Source organism: Mercenaria mercenaria, chromosome 7 (genome assembly GCF_021730395.1).
Source record: "Mercenaria mercenaria strain notata chromosome 7, MADL_Memer_1, whole genome shotgun sequence".
Classification (NCBI taxonomy): Eukaryota; Metazoa; Mollusca; class Bivalvia; order Venerida; family Veneridae; genus Mercenaria; species Mercenaria mercenaria.
In genome coordinates this window covers 56,290,329-56,307,728 of record NC_069367.1, presented here as the reverse complement: position 1 = coordinate 56,307,728, position 17,400 = coordinate 56,290,329, and the positions used below count along the sequence as shown (strand labels likewise).

Here is a 17,400-nt window from a genome sequence, read left to right as displayed (position 1 = left end):
ATGAAACGTGGTCGGAATGTTTACAATCGAACCCTTTACAAAATCTTTGACAAGATATTGGGTTATCTGGGGTCAGAAACTAGGTCACCAGGTCAAATCAAAGGAAAAGCTTGTTGACACTGTAGAGGTCACATTTTTGACTGTCTCTTCATGAAACTTGGTCAGAATATTACTTTAGTTGATCTCAAGGTTTAGTTTGAAGCTGGGACATGTAGGGTCAAAAACTAGTTCTGACACGAGGTCAAATCAAAGGAAAGGCTAGTTAAGACTGTAGAGGCCACATTTCTGACCATATCGTTATGAAACTTGACCAGAATGTTAATCTTGATGATCTGTAGGTCTAGTTTAAATCTGGGTCAGGTGAAATCAATAACTAGGTCACTAGGTTAAATCAAAGTAAAAGATTGTTAACACTATAGAGGTCACAATTGTGGCCCAATCTTAATGAAACTTAGTCAGAATGTTACCCACAATAAGATCTTGGACAAGTTTGATATTGGGTCATCTGGGATCAAAAACTAGAGCACCAGGTCAAATCAAAGAAAAAGTTTGTTAACACTCGAGAGGTCAAACTTTGACCCAATCTTAATGAAACTTGGTCAGAATGTTACCTTCTATAAAATCTTGGGCATGTTTGATATTGGGTTATCTGGGGTCAAAAACTAGGTCACCAGGTCAAATCAAAGGAGAGCTTGTTAACACGGTAGAGACCACATTTCTGACCATATCGTTATGAAACTTGATCAGAATGTTAACCTTGATGATCTATAGGTCTAGTTTAAATCTGGGTCAGGTGGGATCAATAACTAGGTCACTAGGTTAAATCAAAGTAAAAGATTCTTAACACTATAGAGGTCACAATTGTGGCCCAATCTTATGAAACTTAGTCGGAATGTTTCGCTCAATAAAATCTTGGACAAGTTTGATATTGGGTCATCTGGGGTCAAAAACTAGGTCAGCAGGTTAAATCAAAGGAAAAGCTTATTAACACTCCAGAGGTCACTATTTTGGCCAAATCTTAATGAAACTTGGTCAGAATGTTACCCTCTATAAAATCTTGGGCATGTTTGATATTGGGTTATCTGGGGTCAGAAACTAGGTCACCAGGTCAAATCAAAGGAGAGCTTGTTAACACGGTAGAGGCCACATTTATGACTTATATTCATGAAACTTAGTCAGAATGTTAATCTTGATGATCTCAAGGTCCAGTTTGAATCTGGGTTATGTAGGATCAAAAACTAGGTCACCAGGTCAAATCATAAGAAAAGCTAGTTAACACTGTAGAGGACACATTTATGACCATATCTTAATGAAACTTGATCAGAATGTTAATCTTGGTCATTTTTATGTCAAGGTTATATCTGGATCAGGTGGGGGTCAAAACTAGGTCACTAGGTCAGATCAAAGGAAAAGCTTGTTGACACTCTAGAGGCCATATTCATGACTGTATCTTCATGAAACTTAGTCAGAATGTTAAAGTTGATGATCTTTAGGTCAAGTTCGAATCTGTGTCATGTGGGGTCAAAAACTAGGTCACAGGTCAAATCAAAGGAAAAGCTAGTTAACACTTTAGAGGCCACATTTATGACTATATATATGTTAATCTTGGTAATCTTTAGGTCAATAGGTCAGGTGAGCAATACAGGGCCTTCATGGCCCTCTTGTCTTATATTTAAAGGTGCAAACAGATCTTCTGTGCAAAAATACCCAAAGTACGCCAGTAAAACTGTGCGTGTTACAAGCTTTAACGACTGTGGTGATATTGTTATACCACCTGACAGTTTAGCTGATTCTGGATTTTTCTACGCTGGTTTTGGGGACTGTGTGAGATGCTTCCAGTGTGGTGTAGGTAAGAACCTTAAAACCATTTCACACCTTGGTTATTGTGGTCGGTTAGATTCTTTACTGCTATGTAAGTACGTTAAATATTCCATTTAATACTAAACTTTTCAAAGCAAGTTTCAAAAGTTACATGTTATTGTCACATTATAAGAAATACAAGATTCTATTTTGCTGACAATGTTGTCATCATGTAAAGTTATTTCCTGATTAATATTCAGGTCTTCGTCACTGGTCTGAAGAAGACGACCCATGGATAGAACATTCCAGATGGTCAAAAGATTGTGCCCTTGTAAGACAAGTGAGAGGTCAGGAGTTTGTAAATCTTGTGCAGGTGGCCGTAGAATACTCGCAGAACGTAAGTTTTAGACAGCCAAATATGATTTGTATTATTTTGGTATTTTCAATGACAGTAAGTTCGTGACTTTGTATTGTTGGATATTCCATTTTTAAAATAAACTTAAAGGGAATTTGGTAAGTTTGTTGATATCTTATATCATGGTTTGGCGAAACATGATTCATTCTAAACAAGACTGTGATTAACGTTTACACTGGAAGAGATTGTTTTAGAATAGGCGATAAATGTAATTGTATCATTAACGAGCACCTTTGTCGGGGATCACATGTTCACGTGTAGCATTATCTTAAGAATTGAGTTATTTGACATAATTCCTCTCCAAATCTCATGTTTAAAGTGGTAAATAAAGAAGAAATCATTGCTTTTCTTTATTCTAGCAAAATGCAAATGAAGAAACACCAGGCGATGGTACTTCAGGTATGTTATAATTAACGCATGTAAATTCTTGATTTGTAAAATACTAGTATGACAGTAAATAGGTATGGAGTGTGAAAAGAAAAATTGAAATTGTTTAAGTTTAAACTATTACTCGTATAGAACTGACATTTATTTCAAATGGAATATTTTGTGAATGTGTTATTTAGTTAATGTATACACTTTGAATCAACTTTGATTAAGACTGAGTGACTATGCTAGAGAGAAAATTTGTAAAGTAATTATTCACATAAGACAGATTTTAAATATACAATGATCAGTTTATCCATATTTCTTTATCAGGCACGAATCAAGAAGCTCCAACTAGTGGAGATATAGAGAATCTAATGCATACCGACGCTGCACAGAGTGTTTTAGAAATGGGTTATCATCCAAACATCATACGAAGAGCTATACGGGCAATCAGGGAAATAAATGGTACCAGTGTTTCAAAGTTCATTATTGTTTTTTTTGTTTGGCATTTGAAAATAAAAATAAAAATGTCAGCTTCTGTAGCAGTCTTTAAAAAGGGAAATATGCACGTTGATCTGTATTAAGATCAACATGCCATCCGTATTGATAGTTACGTTAGAACAGGAGATATTTAGATGCATTTTTAGTTCGTCAGACTGTTAAATATCTACAAGGGCGTTGATTTACACTTTTGTTTAAGTCCGACTTTTATTTGCAACTGTAAGAGTTACAGCTTTGAAGATGAGTATGTAGGTCATGAACCATAACTCTGACTTGCACTTTGTCGGCATTATTGTCTCTTTTATACTTACAAAAATTGATGCATTTATTTAAATACGGCCTTACCTCTCTTAATGACACGCCTAAGGAATAAACACCTCCCTACGAAGACATCTTCCCCATTAGATAAAAAAACTTAGTAAATTAACCTCTCCAGAACAACAAACATATTGAAGTATTCTCAGTGGTGTTCACTATTGAGAAGTTACATTCTGTCTTCCACTTTGTAAACCTGTCGCCCCTTTCAGCATAGTAAATTTATGTCCACTTTACTTGATTTATAGCTTTAGAACTTTATACATTTTTTTTAATCATTAGTATATAACAAGGCCAAAAAAGGTAACTGTTTGACATAATGGCTTATGTCAAAACCCTCACTAATAGCGCTGGCACCCTGTGGCGGTGCTCATGTTATAAAGCTTGTCTAGAAGTGTGTCCTTTAACCTTTTGTCTGCAAGTTTCTAAAATGGACTGGTCCATCATTAAATTTGGGCAATACCATGTATTATTAGAAGGGGTGTTCACTGAAAATTTACTGACTGAATAGCGGACAGTGCAGATCATGATCAGCCTGCACGGGCGTGCAGGCTGTTCTTGGCCTGCATTGGTGGCAAAGGCAGAATCACTTGCCGCCAGCATGCTAACGGTAAAATGTTATGATGTACTGTTAAATACTTTATTTCAACGAAGATGAAAGAAGCAGCGGTGAGGTTTAATGATTGTTCTGCGTTTTAGATCATGAAGACCTGACTGCAATCAGTCTGATGGAAAAGATATTTGCATCAGAGAAAGCTGATATTTCTGCGAACAGTAATGAGCACATGGAACCATGCAACAAAGTCTCACGTTACAGTCTACACAAGCCAATTCGACGCCGCCCTGAATATGGGATACACTTTTATTTCGGACCCTGTAAAGATGGTAATGAATAGTTTCGGAGTGATAAACTGAATACAGTGAATAGTTTGTAAAAGGATCAACGATATTGCACAATACATTTTAGTGAATAAACAAAAAATGACAAAAAGAAAACATAAAACATGTAATGCAACTTATTATGTGATTTAAAACAATTCTATCTGTCTTTCCCCTCCTTATTTGTAGAGCAGAATATATTTTTTTATTTACAATTTCGTCAAAAATGTTGATCCGATTTATTGATAAGGGAGGTTACTCTGTAATTCAAGTTTTCTATTTCTATTCTTAGCATGACCTACTTACCGATCTCATTTCTATAAATAGAACACACCGCAGATATACCACAACGCGTGAATCGCCTGGACAAGGGAGCGTTCGTGTATTTTACAATAATGGGGGCAAGGGACAGTAAATTTGAAAACTCCACAACTCTGCGCTGATACCAGTGCGAAAAAAAATCATAAAAAATCCAATTTCGACAAATTCAAGGCAATTTTTGAGCGAATGTCTCGCATAGACATAGCACTTCATTATGTGACATTTTCAGTCTGCCGATTCTGTTGCTTCTGTGATAAAAATGAGTAAAACGCAGGTTTCAGGACACTAAATTTTTAGACAAAAATGGCCCAAAATGCACTCCTTGCGCGACCTTTACCGTATTATCTGCAAATGACTGACCTAAAACACATGCATATTTTTAAAGCATGTGGCCAGACAAAAATAATGGTGGGAAGAAAAGTATCTCATAACCGTTTACTTTTTCCGCAAATTTGAGCTGAAGCTGGATGGATGGAGGACCGTTTCCAATTCGTCTGACTTCCGTTACCTCAGGTAAAGTTTTAGACCCGGCCGTCTACATGGAGCTAGGAAAATCGATACATGCACATATTTATTTTACACAATAATCACTCGTACGCAGGAATCCTTAGTTCTATAAACATCATAAATAACCAGTTGAATATATATGCCTGTAAAGTACATATGTCTATTTTATTTAAAAAACGTACCCGGGCCAAATGCGAAACTGGCCCCTGCCACTTAATCTTGCAGTAAACTTCGAAGAGAACATTAAAAAAAAAATTATGGAAAATTACAATTTGCCTGCATAAAAATTCCTTGGAAAGAAAAACGTATTTACAAAGTAAATAAAGGAATCAATAAGCATAGATATGTTGAAATGGACGAAGGAAATGCCTCTGTTAACTTATTATGTCTCCCCCAGGAGACATATTGTTTTTGCCCTGTCCGTCCGTACGTCACACTTCATTTCCGAGCAATAACTGGAGAACCATTTGACCTAGAACCTTCAAACTTCATAGGGTTGTAGGGCTGCTGGAGTAGACGACCCCTATTGTTTTTGGGGTCACCCCGTCAAAGGTCAAGGTCACAGGGGCCTGAACATTGAAAACCATTTCCGATCAATAACTAGAGAACCACATGACCCAGAATGTTGAAACTTCATAGGATGATTGTTCATGAAGAGTAGATGACCCCTATTGATTTTGGGTCACTCCGTCAAAGGTCAAGGTCACAGGGGCCTGAACATTGAAAACCATTTCCGATCAATAACTAGAGAACCACTTGACCCAGAATGTTGAAACTTCATAGGATGATTGATCATGAAGAGTAGATGACCCCTATTGATTTTGGAGTCACTCCAACAAAGGTCAAGGTCACAGGAGCCTGAACATGGAAAACCATTTCCGATCAATAACTTGAGAACCACTTGACCCAGAATATTGAAACTTCATAGGATGATTGATCATGAAGAGTAGATAACCCCTATTGATTTTGGGGTCACTCCATCAAAGGTCAAGATCACAGGAGCCTGAACATGGAAAACCATTTCCGATCAATAACTTGAGAACCACTTGATCCAGGATGTTGAAACTTCATAGGATGATTGTACATGCAAAGTAGATGACCCCTATCAATTTTGGGGTCACTCCATTAAAGGTCAAGGTCACAGGGGCTTGAACATTGAAAACCATTTCTGGTCAGTAACTTTAGAACCACTTGACCCAGAATGTTGAAACTTAATAGGATGATTGGTCATGCAGAGTAAATGACCCCTAACGATTTTGGGGTCACTCTGTGAAAGGTCAAGGTCACAGAGGCCTGAACATTGAAAACCATTTCCGGTCAGTAACTTGAGAACCACTTGACCCAGAATGATGAAACTTCATAGGATGATTGGTCATGCAGAGTAGATGACCCCTAACGATTTTAGGGTCACTCTGTTAAAGGTCAAGGCCACAGGGCATGAACATGGAAAACCATTTCCAATCAATAACTTGAGAACCTCTCGACCCAGAATGTTGAAACTTCATACGATGATTGTTCATGCAGAGTAAATGACCCCTATTGTTTTTGGGGTCACTCCGTTAAAAGTGAAGGTCACAGAGGCCTGAACATTGATAACCAGTTCTGATCAATAACTTGAGAACCACTTGACCCAGAATGTTGAAACTTAATAGGATGATTGGTCATGCAGAGTAGATGACCCCTATTGATTTTGGGGTCAGTTTATTAAAGTTCAAGGACACAGTGGCCTGTTCATGTAAAATCATTTTTTGGAAATAACTTGAGAACCACTTGACCTACAATGTTGAAACTTAATAGGATGATTGGACATGCAGAGTAGATGACCCCTATTTATTTTGAGGTCACTTGATCAAAGGTCAAGGTCACGGGAGCCTGAACAGTGACTTGTAATATAGCTTTTAGTCTAAATTTTGGACCCATCTTTTTCCAGCCCAACAACAGACATGTATATGTCACAAACCCGGCCTGTCCTCGAAATCAGTGTCAAAGGTTACTAGAACATAAATACAATAAATAAACAGCCGCTTACTATGTTCTTGTAAGTCCTGTAAGATGAAACGGCTCGTGTTTATATATTCATATATATTCCGTATCGGGAACATTGACAATCACAAGTCGATCCTTACCACGAACATGAAAACAGTTACTTTTATGCCTTTTTTAACATTTCAAACATGACGATTCACATATACGTTCAAGAACGTAAATTTCGTGCTTTCCGACCCATATGGTGTGTAAGCTTTTGTAATTAAAAGTATGGTGTATTCGGCAAACCATTTGTAATTTCCGACGTGGTAAATGTCATTGAGAGTATCAGTTATGTTCACGAAATTTAATTGAATATTTATGTTCTATACTTGCAAAAGAAAATCTTGATGGTTATGGTCGCTGGTTTCGAATTCCTCGCCCATCAAAAACTCACATGAGGTGTAAAACTTTTCACGGAAGGAAGCCATCCAATTGAGGTTAGTGTCTCAATCTAGGTACTAGTCTGAGCCCCAAAAAATGTCTGGAGGAGCACCTGGAGCCTTTCCCCACCAACAAAAGCTGGGAAAAGTTCATGGTGTCGTTTCGGTGTTACTCTCAATCAAACAAAATAAACATTGTTCCCGTTTTTGTTTGTTTGTTTGTTTGTTTATATTTTATATAAATGAATATGCAAAAAGGGTTTGTTTGTTTCAGTGTAACGTCAAAATATAATATTACAATTATATATCAACAGTGAACGCCAAATGCATTATATTTTCACGAGGGGTTAATGCTTTGATCTTACATGTGAAACAAACCTATTCCTAATGCATAAAAGGTAAATATGTATGTATAATTATGTGTGTGTACTCGTGGAATTAAATGTTAAGTGTACAAAGTATATATTCACAGTGCAAATCATCCTTGCTAAATAATACGTACGATATGTTTGCTTTTTCACTGTCTAACATGTCCGAAATGATCTATTCGATTTTTATCATAGAGTTCTAGTTTATTTTTCACCTTAAAGCAAACGTGTTCAATATACTTTTAAACTTAAACTTTGAAGTGTAGTAGGTTGTAGCATTCTCTAGATGAAGGGTATTTTTATTACCTTCTGTAGTCAGTCATTATCTATTGTAAAAAATTCTTTTTAACTAAAGTGGAAAATTTCAGGTACTTGAAAATACAGCTTTCTAAAAGGTCAGTTAGAATTCTCGATGTCATTTGTCAGACATACCTTGTAAATAAATAATATTATTACAAAATTAATACTGCTATAATTTCTTTTGTTGCACTTTGCGGACTTATGATAAAATTATATATATATTTATCTGAGCAGTGCAATCCCTGTAAATGAGCACTACGTAAGCGCTCAGGCCCTTCTCGCACACCATACCTATAGTTCGGACTTCTTTCATGTGTAAAGACATGTGTACAAAAATGACAAATTGTGCCAACACCTGGTAAATTGTAATGTGTTTTTTAGAAAAGTAATAAACGGAAATAGAAAAATAGCCCTCAGCTCATTTACACGGATAGTTTAGCTTTATTATGTATGTCATAGTTTTTCGCAGTTATGCACGATGACATAGAATACTTACCCCGAAAATTGTGACACGAACATACTGATAACTTTTCCCACTTTACTTTTTTAATTAAAGTAAGAGTTCAGCACTTCATGGTTTTGATGTTTTGTCACATTGGAATAACGTTTGTTTTACAGTAACTTCGAAATTCCTCAGAAATAATATCATGTACCCCACCCACCTAATTCATAATTTCAAAATAGCATAGGCCTTAAACAGTTTCCATTCAATTTGAATGAAATTAAGTTGGCTTCACCGACCTGAAGCGGTCATACGCATATTATGGGCTTCTTGTCAAGGTTTTAAGTTCCGATCCTTTATATATTCTAGCGAGCGTTTTCAAGAAGCTGTGTCATATACAATGTTGGCATCACTCTGGATAGCTCTTAAAATATCAGATATAATTCACTGGTATTTTTTCATCCCTGCTGTCTCGGCGATATATGACCATTTTGTGTCGATTCGCCGTAAAACCCAACTCACTCACTCATCCCTGCTGTTGACAAGTAGCTTAAGTTTGGAGACGGACTCGAAGGTTTCAGAAAATGTCATCATTTATACTGTAGAGAATGTATTGCAAAAACACTCCGAACATTGAAAATGATGTATCTGTACATATACAGCATGGCGTACTTTATCTTCATTAAACTTTTTCTCAATAGGAACTGGCTGTAACGTTACTAACAAGTGTGACTCGAATGCGCAATGTGAAATGACAGGAGGCAGTTACACATGCACGTGCAATACAGGATTTTCCGGGGACGGCACGACTTGCACGGGTAAGTTATACAACGTTTTATTTTTTAATTTTAATTCTATGTCTTTGTTTCTTCTTCTCTTGGTTTTTTTTTTTTTTTTTGCATACACTTAACACCTACTCGCTTTTCAAGAAATTACTGATAACTACACACATGTATTAAAGACTGGGTAAGGGGTTGGAGACGTGAGGGGTGTTGTACATTTATATAACTCGTATTTTATGTAACTCGTATAAACACACTGTCAGATCGACTCCACCAATATTTTGCTTAGTTGTGCATTCTATGCTTACCAAGAATCATTGATTGTGCTGATATAATTATACCCCAACAAAACGAAGTTTGGGTGGGTATATAGGAGTGAGCTTATCGGCCGGTCGGTCCGTTGGTTTTAATGGTTTCCGGACAATAACAGCCATGAAAGGCTTGAAAGATTTAAATAATTTTGGTAAACATGTAGCATAACATCATAAAATACAGCTCAACTTCGACTTTGAGGTCAGTAGGTCAAAGGTCAAGGTCACAATGACACGGAACAAGTAAACGGTTTCCGGATGATAACTTGAGAATGCTTGGGCCTAGGATCATGAAAGTTGATAGGAAGGTTGGTCATGACCAGCAGATGACACCTTTTGATTTAGATGTTCGACTTTGACATTAGCCTACTTCTGTGAATAGGCCGTATGGTGGGGGAGGGTATAATTCGCCACTCCTGTGACAGCTCTCGTTTGACTTAATGATAGATGACAGTAAGAGGAAGTGGTTTTTTTTTTATATCCTATATTACATGATAATAGCGCAAAGCCATTAATTACTGATTAATCCCGCTTTTATAAAGCAACATGGAGAAAGGAGATATGGGTATCTATCTCTGAGACTGCCGTCCCGTTCTTCTACTCCAAAAGCGGTCTCTAGCTTTGTCAACTGACAACTCTTGTAACGTTGTAGATCTACTGTGATTTTGAAAAACGTGTAACATTTAAATGTACCTATATGTTATACATATATATTATTTGGCTTTTTTTGTATGTCTGAAATCTGCGAATCAGTGTGTTTTTTCTTACATATAAAAAATAAAACTGTCTTGATGGGTTTGCATGGTATCGTTTTACAGACGTGTATATTATTACAGAACGTTTTACAGACGTGTATATTATTACAGAACATTGTATTTCAGATATAGATGAATGTGTAGGTGGAAGAGCTGTTCAGAAAATGAAAACTGTAAATACAGCAGGGAGTTTTACCTGCACCTGTAACTGGGGATTTTCTGGTGAGGGTACATCATGTATCCGTAGGTGAAAACATGTAATAATTTACTAATGTGTCAATGCCTGAAAAATGATCTCCGAAATAAATGTTCGCCATCAAAGAATCCCGTAGAAGACCACAGAGCTATATAAAGTCACTGCAGTTTCACGCACATACTTGAAATCATAGTTACCCACTCAGTACCGACTTTTTTTGTTCGCGTTTTTTTTTTTTTAAGGCAGAATGCAAAATGTGTAAAAAAGTTCGTTCTTATGACACACATAAACCAGTGTAACATAAACATGGCAAGTAAGAGTCATGTCATTGTTATGTTGACATATATAATGCCATTTTTATTGCTAGTGTAGAAATTCTGTTTTCTTAGATTTTCTAATTTGGAGAAAAGGTACTCCAGCTGGATTTTTATTGATATATGTACACTTTTCCTAAATAAAATCTATCTATCTATCTATCTATTTTCAACGGGTCCACTAGCTACTATTGATCGTAACAGCAATTCTAGATACATGTGTGCAATAACACAACTAGCTTAATATATATTTCAACTCAGTTGTGTTGATACGTTTTTCAGTGGCATACCGCCACAAAATATAGCGAAACCCAAACAAAAAAAAAAGGCCAAATAAACACTGTCAATAAACACCACTAAAACCATGATCCGCAAGCGAGTTGTTAATCCAATAAACACCATCAAAACCGTGTTCCAATTTCACATGCAAATGAGCTAATGGATCGCTAATTAACATAAATATGTCATTTAACAACACGCTAATGGAGCGCACAATAGATCGCTCAATGGAACGCATAATAGATCGTATAATGGAACGCATAATAGATCGTATAATGGATCGCTTAATGGATCGCATAATGGACCGCTTAATGGAACGCATATATAATAGATCGCTTAATAGATCACTCAATGGAATGCGTTTCATCAAACTGATAAATTCCTAACTACAGGCTGTATTTAATTGAAACCTGATGCATTCAGTTTTGGCAAATCGTTTATGTGACTGGGTATATAATATAGCCTGGATTTGCAGAGATATGCAGTAACTGTTGAAAAGGTTTTTCTGTTAAAATTATTCAAATATTACGGTAATTTGTTAAATAATGTATATAGCAATCATTCAACATTTTCATGATCATTTGGATGCAGTTTTATACAAATCATTTGATAAATCCTGCAGCTAACAGAAATTCCATCTTAAATTTTGTGAAATATGGATATAGACAAAGAGAAACATATATTTATTAACTAGTTTCAATATAAGAAAGTAATATACAGGTCATTAGAATCAGCATTTCAAAAACTATTGTGTTATGCATTTGATAAATCTTTGAATTCTAACATACAATGAAATCTCGATCGATCTATAAAGATCGAATCACAATGTTAACATGCATTTATTTATACTGAATTGTAAGTACATGTATTAAGAAAATACCTTTAGTTGTAAATCATAGAAATTAAATGAAATAACCACCACCATTTTCTCTTCAGTAAATCCGTATGTCCAACCCCTACACTTACAACCTACAAAATGCACTAATTTCTGTCCCTCTATATTATACCTTAGATGAGATTACATAACATAACCATAGCAACTAGAGGATCTGCTGTTACGGTACATTTGATGGATTTAAACCATATGTTTCCTGATAAAAGAGGAGAAAGCCTTCTGAATGGCTCTGTAAAGTTAATAACTCGCTTCAAAATCGAGATCCATTTAATGGAACACGTTCCGTTAGCGATCCATTGCAACCATTTCTTGATTGTTTCAATGGATCACTAATGGAACGCACTAACAAACACCAAAAAAGCGGTTTTGACAGTGTTTATAAGGTGTTTTTATAGTGTTTATTAGAAAAAAAAAAGTTTGTTTGGGAAACTGACATTTTCTGCAAAGATGCATGAAAAAAGACGATTTTCACCGAATGGCATACATTGATTTGATCTTGTACATAATTAAAACTCTAAGAATTACCATAAGTAATTTTTCGGTGATTAGTATGGACCATTCTTATTGTATTTTATCTTCATTGGAACGACGTTTTAGTCAGCGGCTTAGCCATGTAGCAAAAACCACGATATCCGCTAGCTATAGATATAATTGGACAAATAGGACAAATTCAATAACCCATTATTTAGAACCTTTATCCAAAGGGGCCCCCTTGGCCGAATGGTTGAGGTCGCAGGTTTGGAACCATTTGTCCATCACCGCTGTTGGTTCGAAAACTCGTTTGGGAGTATAGCGTTCTCACTTGCTTGGAAGCTATCCAGCTGGCTTATAGAGTCACCATGTGGCCTATAAAGAAAACAACAAAAAATGTTTTTCATGAGTTATAACTAGTACCTTTGTTTCTAATTAGATTTCCGTAGAATTTATAAATAAGATGAAGCAATAGAAGACCAGCCGGATAATGTGTCTGTTATGGAACGTATACAAGTGACACACTAGAGTATTGCCCTCTGTGTTTTGTAGCGAAAACAAAGATATCAGAGACTGTGTTTGCATTAGACCCTGAAGCCTGTCTGGGCATATATATTTTACTTCAACAACATGTATACCAATTACGTTATTGTACATTTTAGTAGTATGATGAAATAAATTTAAATAAAACGTACAAAATATTCTCAAAGAAATATACACTGTCAATGTAATTGTACTAATGTTTTGTTTTATAATAGTTTGTCCGTTAAGATAATGTTCTACTGTTATTTCTTAATTTCATTTTCCAGCGCAGATAAAGTATAAATGTAACTCTGACGACAGTCTTTACTTGTACAACTTACCGGAAGACAGCTATATACATTGTGTATTTGCCATGCAGGTTGAGACGGCCGGGGGACACATGCTGTTTCCAGTGTCTGATATCAACTCTACCACTGTCGCAATTTCAGGTTGTTGTAAGGTAACTTTCAAAAATTATGGAACGCCTTTCCTGCATTGAATGTATATAATGTTCTGTATATGTAAGTTTTTTTTTTCTTTTTGGAAAGTTTTAAATAAAACTTTTGACAGGGGACTAAATGTCGCAGCTCTCTCTCTCTCTCTCTCTCTCTCTCTCTCTCTTTCTCTCTCTCTCTCTTGTATGAAATACGGATACATTTACCAAGAACACTTAAAAATGTGAAAAATAATATTATTTCAGTGGGGAGTTATTTTTCAGACTTGACACACCAATCACATTTCGTATTGTCTCTGAGCATAAAGTGCTCTGGCTTCATATTCACAAAACATTTTTATGCCACCGAAGGTGGGCATATCAAAATCACACTGTCCGTCCGTGCGTCCTTGAAATTATTGTACGGCTGTAACTCTGTCATCCATAAAGAGATTTTGAAATAATTTGGCTTAAATGTTCACCAGACCCCTAGCTTCAAGGTCAAGGTCAAAGGTTAAAATAGGGTATGTTTTGTGTCCGGTCCATAACTCTGCCATCCATGAAGAAATTTTAAAATTACTTGGCATAAATGTTTACCATAATAAGACAATGTGTTATTCGCAAGACCCAGACCCATAGCTCCAAGGTCAATGTCAGACTTAGAAGTCAAATGTTAACAGGGTCTGTTTCGTGCCCGGTTCATAACTCTACTATTCATCAAGGGATTTTGAAATTACTTGGCATAAAGGTTCCCCATAATGAAACAACATGTCTTGCGCAAGATTCGGACCCCTAGCTCTAAGGTCAAGTTCACACTTAGAGGTTAAAGGTTAACATGGTCTGTTTCTTGTCCGGTCCATAACTCTGACATCGATGAAGGGATTTTGAAATTACTTGGCATAGATGCTCGGGGGCATTTGTCAATAATCATGTGAGTTTGAGCTCGAAATTTTAGTAGCAAGTTTTACTAGAACTTCAAGGTTATATTTGTTTGATAAATGACTGGGTTTGAATCTATTTTGACCATGGACAGGATGTGCCAATTATTGTAACATACGGTGCATATAGTGGCGTGGAGACGTATTTGGTACACGGAGGAAATGCTCTCTTTGTGGTGGAAGCTCTATGTCTAGAGATATCAGATGTGGGAATTTTACATACCATCAACAACTCCTACACCTCACAGTAAGATAGATACCCCTTGGTTTTATTATTGGGAGTGCATTCGGAGAGGGGTTAGGGGATGTGGAGAGAGAGACGTGGGTGGCTTAACTGACATCTTACCAAAATTAGTTTGTGATATAGATTTCATGACTGATATCATGTAATAAAGTGTTTATTGAATGGCTTGCCCGTCGATAGTCAAAACTGCTGCCTGAGGTCCTAAATAAGTGTATACTATGCGTTCGGTTATCCATTTAGATGTGTAGACTGTTGTAGTATTTTAACTGAACTTAATTTCTTTTTTTTCAATTATCTACAGATATTTAGAATGCAAATAATTTCTTTAGGCATACAGACACTAAATAGAAAAATGGCGCGAAATAAATGGTAGTCGCATAATGGCGGATACAAATAGTCCTCAGCTTTTTTGCTCTGTAGAGCTATTTTCCTTATTTTCTTTGCAATTTTTGTTGCTAAAATCACATGACAGATCTATGCTTGACATGTAGGTAGCATTTTCATAATGAAATAACAACATGACAAAAATTTTCATGGAAACTTAGATCATACACCACCAGTATAATTTGGGGTCTCATTTTTTAGCTGATTTTGCAGTTTGTGTGTTTGACTGAAATTATTTTTCTTGCATCAAACATGACCCCCACTTTTCTTTGGATTTTTAGTTAGCACTGACAATATTCTTCAAGAAAGTGTAAGTTACAGACATGTAAATGGGTCCTGGTGTGTGCTGCGGTCATTGGAAATAGGTCAATTTTATATAGAATAAAGAACAACAACTATTTAGTGTGTTATAACCTTTAGACCAATCCCTATAAAGCAGTATTATATTTAAATTGACGATAACAAAACAGGTAACGATAGGAAGCTAGTAAAAATCCCTAATTGTTCACCTGGGTATATTTCTTTGGTCGGAAGACATCAGTGGCCCAAACTACTTCAGTTTTCATAATGACTGACAGAGCTGTGTTATAATATGTGATACATAATATCCCACATTTTTTTTATAATTGAAAAAAAAAACATAAACAAAAATGAAGCCGATGTTATTTCTCAGTGAGCGGGACATTTCTCATATTAATGGCTTTAAATGATATATTTGTACAGAGGAATACATACTGCAAGGGAACGGATAGGTCCTCTTCACAACAAGTCAGTCTCATCTCCATCGGAGGGTAATATCTTCTTTCTGCTCGAACTTGGGTTACATTATTTTGTATTGGTATGCGTTACGTGAATGCAGTCGAATTTACAAAACATGAGAAATCATGTAAGCTAATTGGTTGGAGGATGGTTGGCACAGAAGTTTACATGTACACTCATAATTTCTCTTGAATATGTAAAGCATCATTTTATATAACATTTCAATTGTCTGAGAAATATGTTGCCTTTTACTTCGTTGATTTTTAAGGTCTACACTTTTATATGAGGTCGCAATTTTTAAAGGAAATAATGAGAAATGAAACTCAATACAATTGCAGTCTTTAAATGAGGACGAAATGAGGGTTTATCTACCTGAAAAAAAATATTTTGACCGGAGGCTTATGCCGATAAAGATTCATATCATCAAACCAAGAAGACAGTTATTTTATTACTAAATCCAGCGACTCAAATGTTAATTTAGAAAAGAGTCGTCAATTCCAGATATTTGCAGCCTTAAGTCATTTGCTTTTGCATATTGTATTGACTTCAAAATGTTACGACGTCACTGGCTTGAGGTCAATACGTAACCATTTTAACACAAGGACATGATTAATTATTTTGTAAATTTTTCGCTTTTCATTTGATATGGACAGGAGGGCTTGTAAAGCCGCCTAAATCACACCCTGGTAACTTTGCTCGTAAACCTTATTTAGTGGGATAATAAGCGACATGTTGGAACTTGCATGTGTGTAATTTATCTGGGCATACCAACTGGAAGGCGAAACATCAAATTATTATCGTGTCCCCGTGTTGTCACGTGGCACTTCTGGCAGCAGGAAAGAACGACAAAACAAGAATGCTATTTTGTCGTGTCATCGTGTTGGCGCTTGACTCCATCGTCAGTACGACACAATCTTAAAATTATTCATTGTCGCTTGGCGCACCCGCAAGCACGAGGACACAACAAAATAGGGCACCAACATTATAAAAGAATTGTCGTTAGTCAACTTATGTTTGTCATGTCCTCAAGCTGTCATACCGGCAGGGTCGCCAACACGAAAAAGATTTACTGTACTGTCATGTTGTTGCTCTGGCTGGGGCGCCAATACAACAACGCGACATGGCAGGAATGAGTTACCTCTATTTGCAGATGTCCTGTGGTAGCTGATCTGATAAGCCACTTCACCATCAACGACAACGGAACAGCCAACGCTTTACTGTATGCGTTCAAATTCTACGAACATGACAGCATTTTCTTGACATGTGATCTGAAAGTTTGTCCAAAAAACACCTCGTCCTGTACGGTAAGGTTTCTACATTGATAGACATGAAAAAAAAATATTGTGGACGCAAACAGGATTATATATACTCAGATACACTGTTTATCTACACATAATATAGATTTAATGTTTTACTAAAATCTTAACTATATGCATACAAATATACAATACAAAATAAATGTCACGTACAGTACTAGTATACAAAAATGCCA

At 36.2% G+C, this 17,400-nt stretch overlaps 2 protein-coding genes across 3 annotated transcripts in view; one reads left to right on the top strand and one right to left on the bottom strand.

Moving 5' to 3' along the window:
- Positions 1-17,400, bottom strand: part of LOC123555381 (uncharacterized) — a 129,205-nt gene that overhangs the window by 56,141 nt on the left and 55,664 nt on the right. The window lies entirely within an intron of this gene.
- LOC123554121 (uncharacterized) overlaps positions 1-17,400 on the top strand; it is a 28,746-nt gene that overhangs the window by 8,117 nt on the left and 3,229 nt on the right. The window contains exons 2-9 of the mRNA XM_053547202.1: positions 1,679-1,849; positions 2,061-2,197; positions 2,575-2,614; positions 2,915-3,049; positions 4,100-4,240; positions 9,327-9,443; positions 10,600-10,716; positions 13,438-13,610. Of these exons, the coding sequence (XP_053403177.1) occupies positions 1,679-1,849; positions 2,061-2,197; positions 2,575-2,614; positions 2,915-3,049; positions 4,100-4,240; positions 9,327-9,443; positions 10,600-10,716; positions 13,438-13,610 (1,031 nt within the window). The remainder of the gene's footprint in view (positions 1-1,678; positions 1,850-2,060; positions 2,198-2,574; positions 2,615-2,914; positions 3,050-4,099; positions 4,241-9,326; positions 9,444-10,599; positions 10,717-13,437; positions 13,611-17,400) is intronic.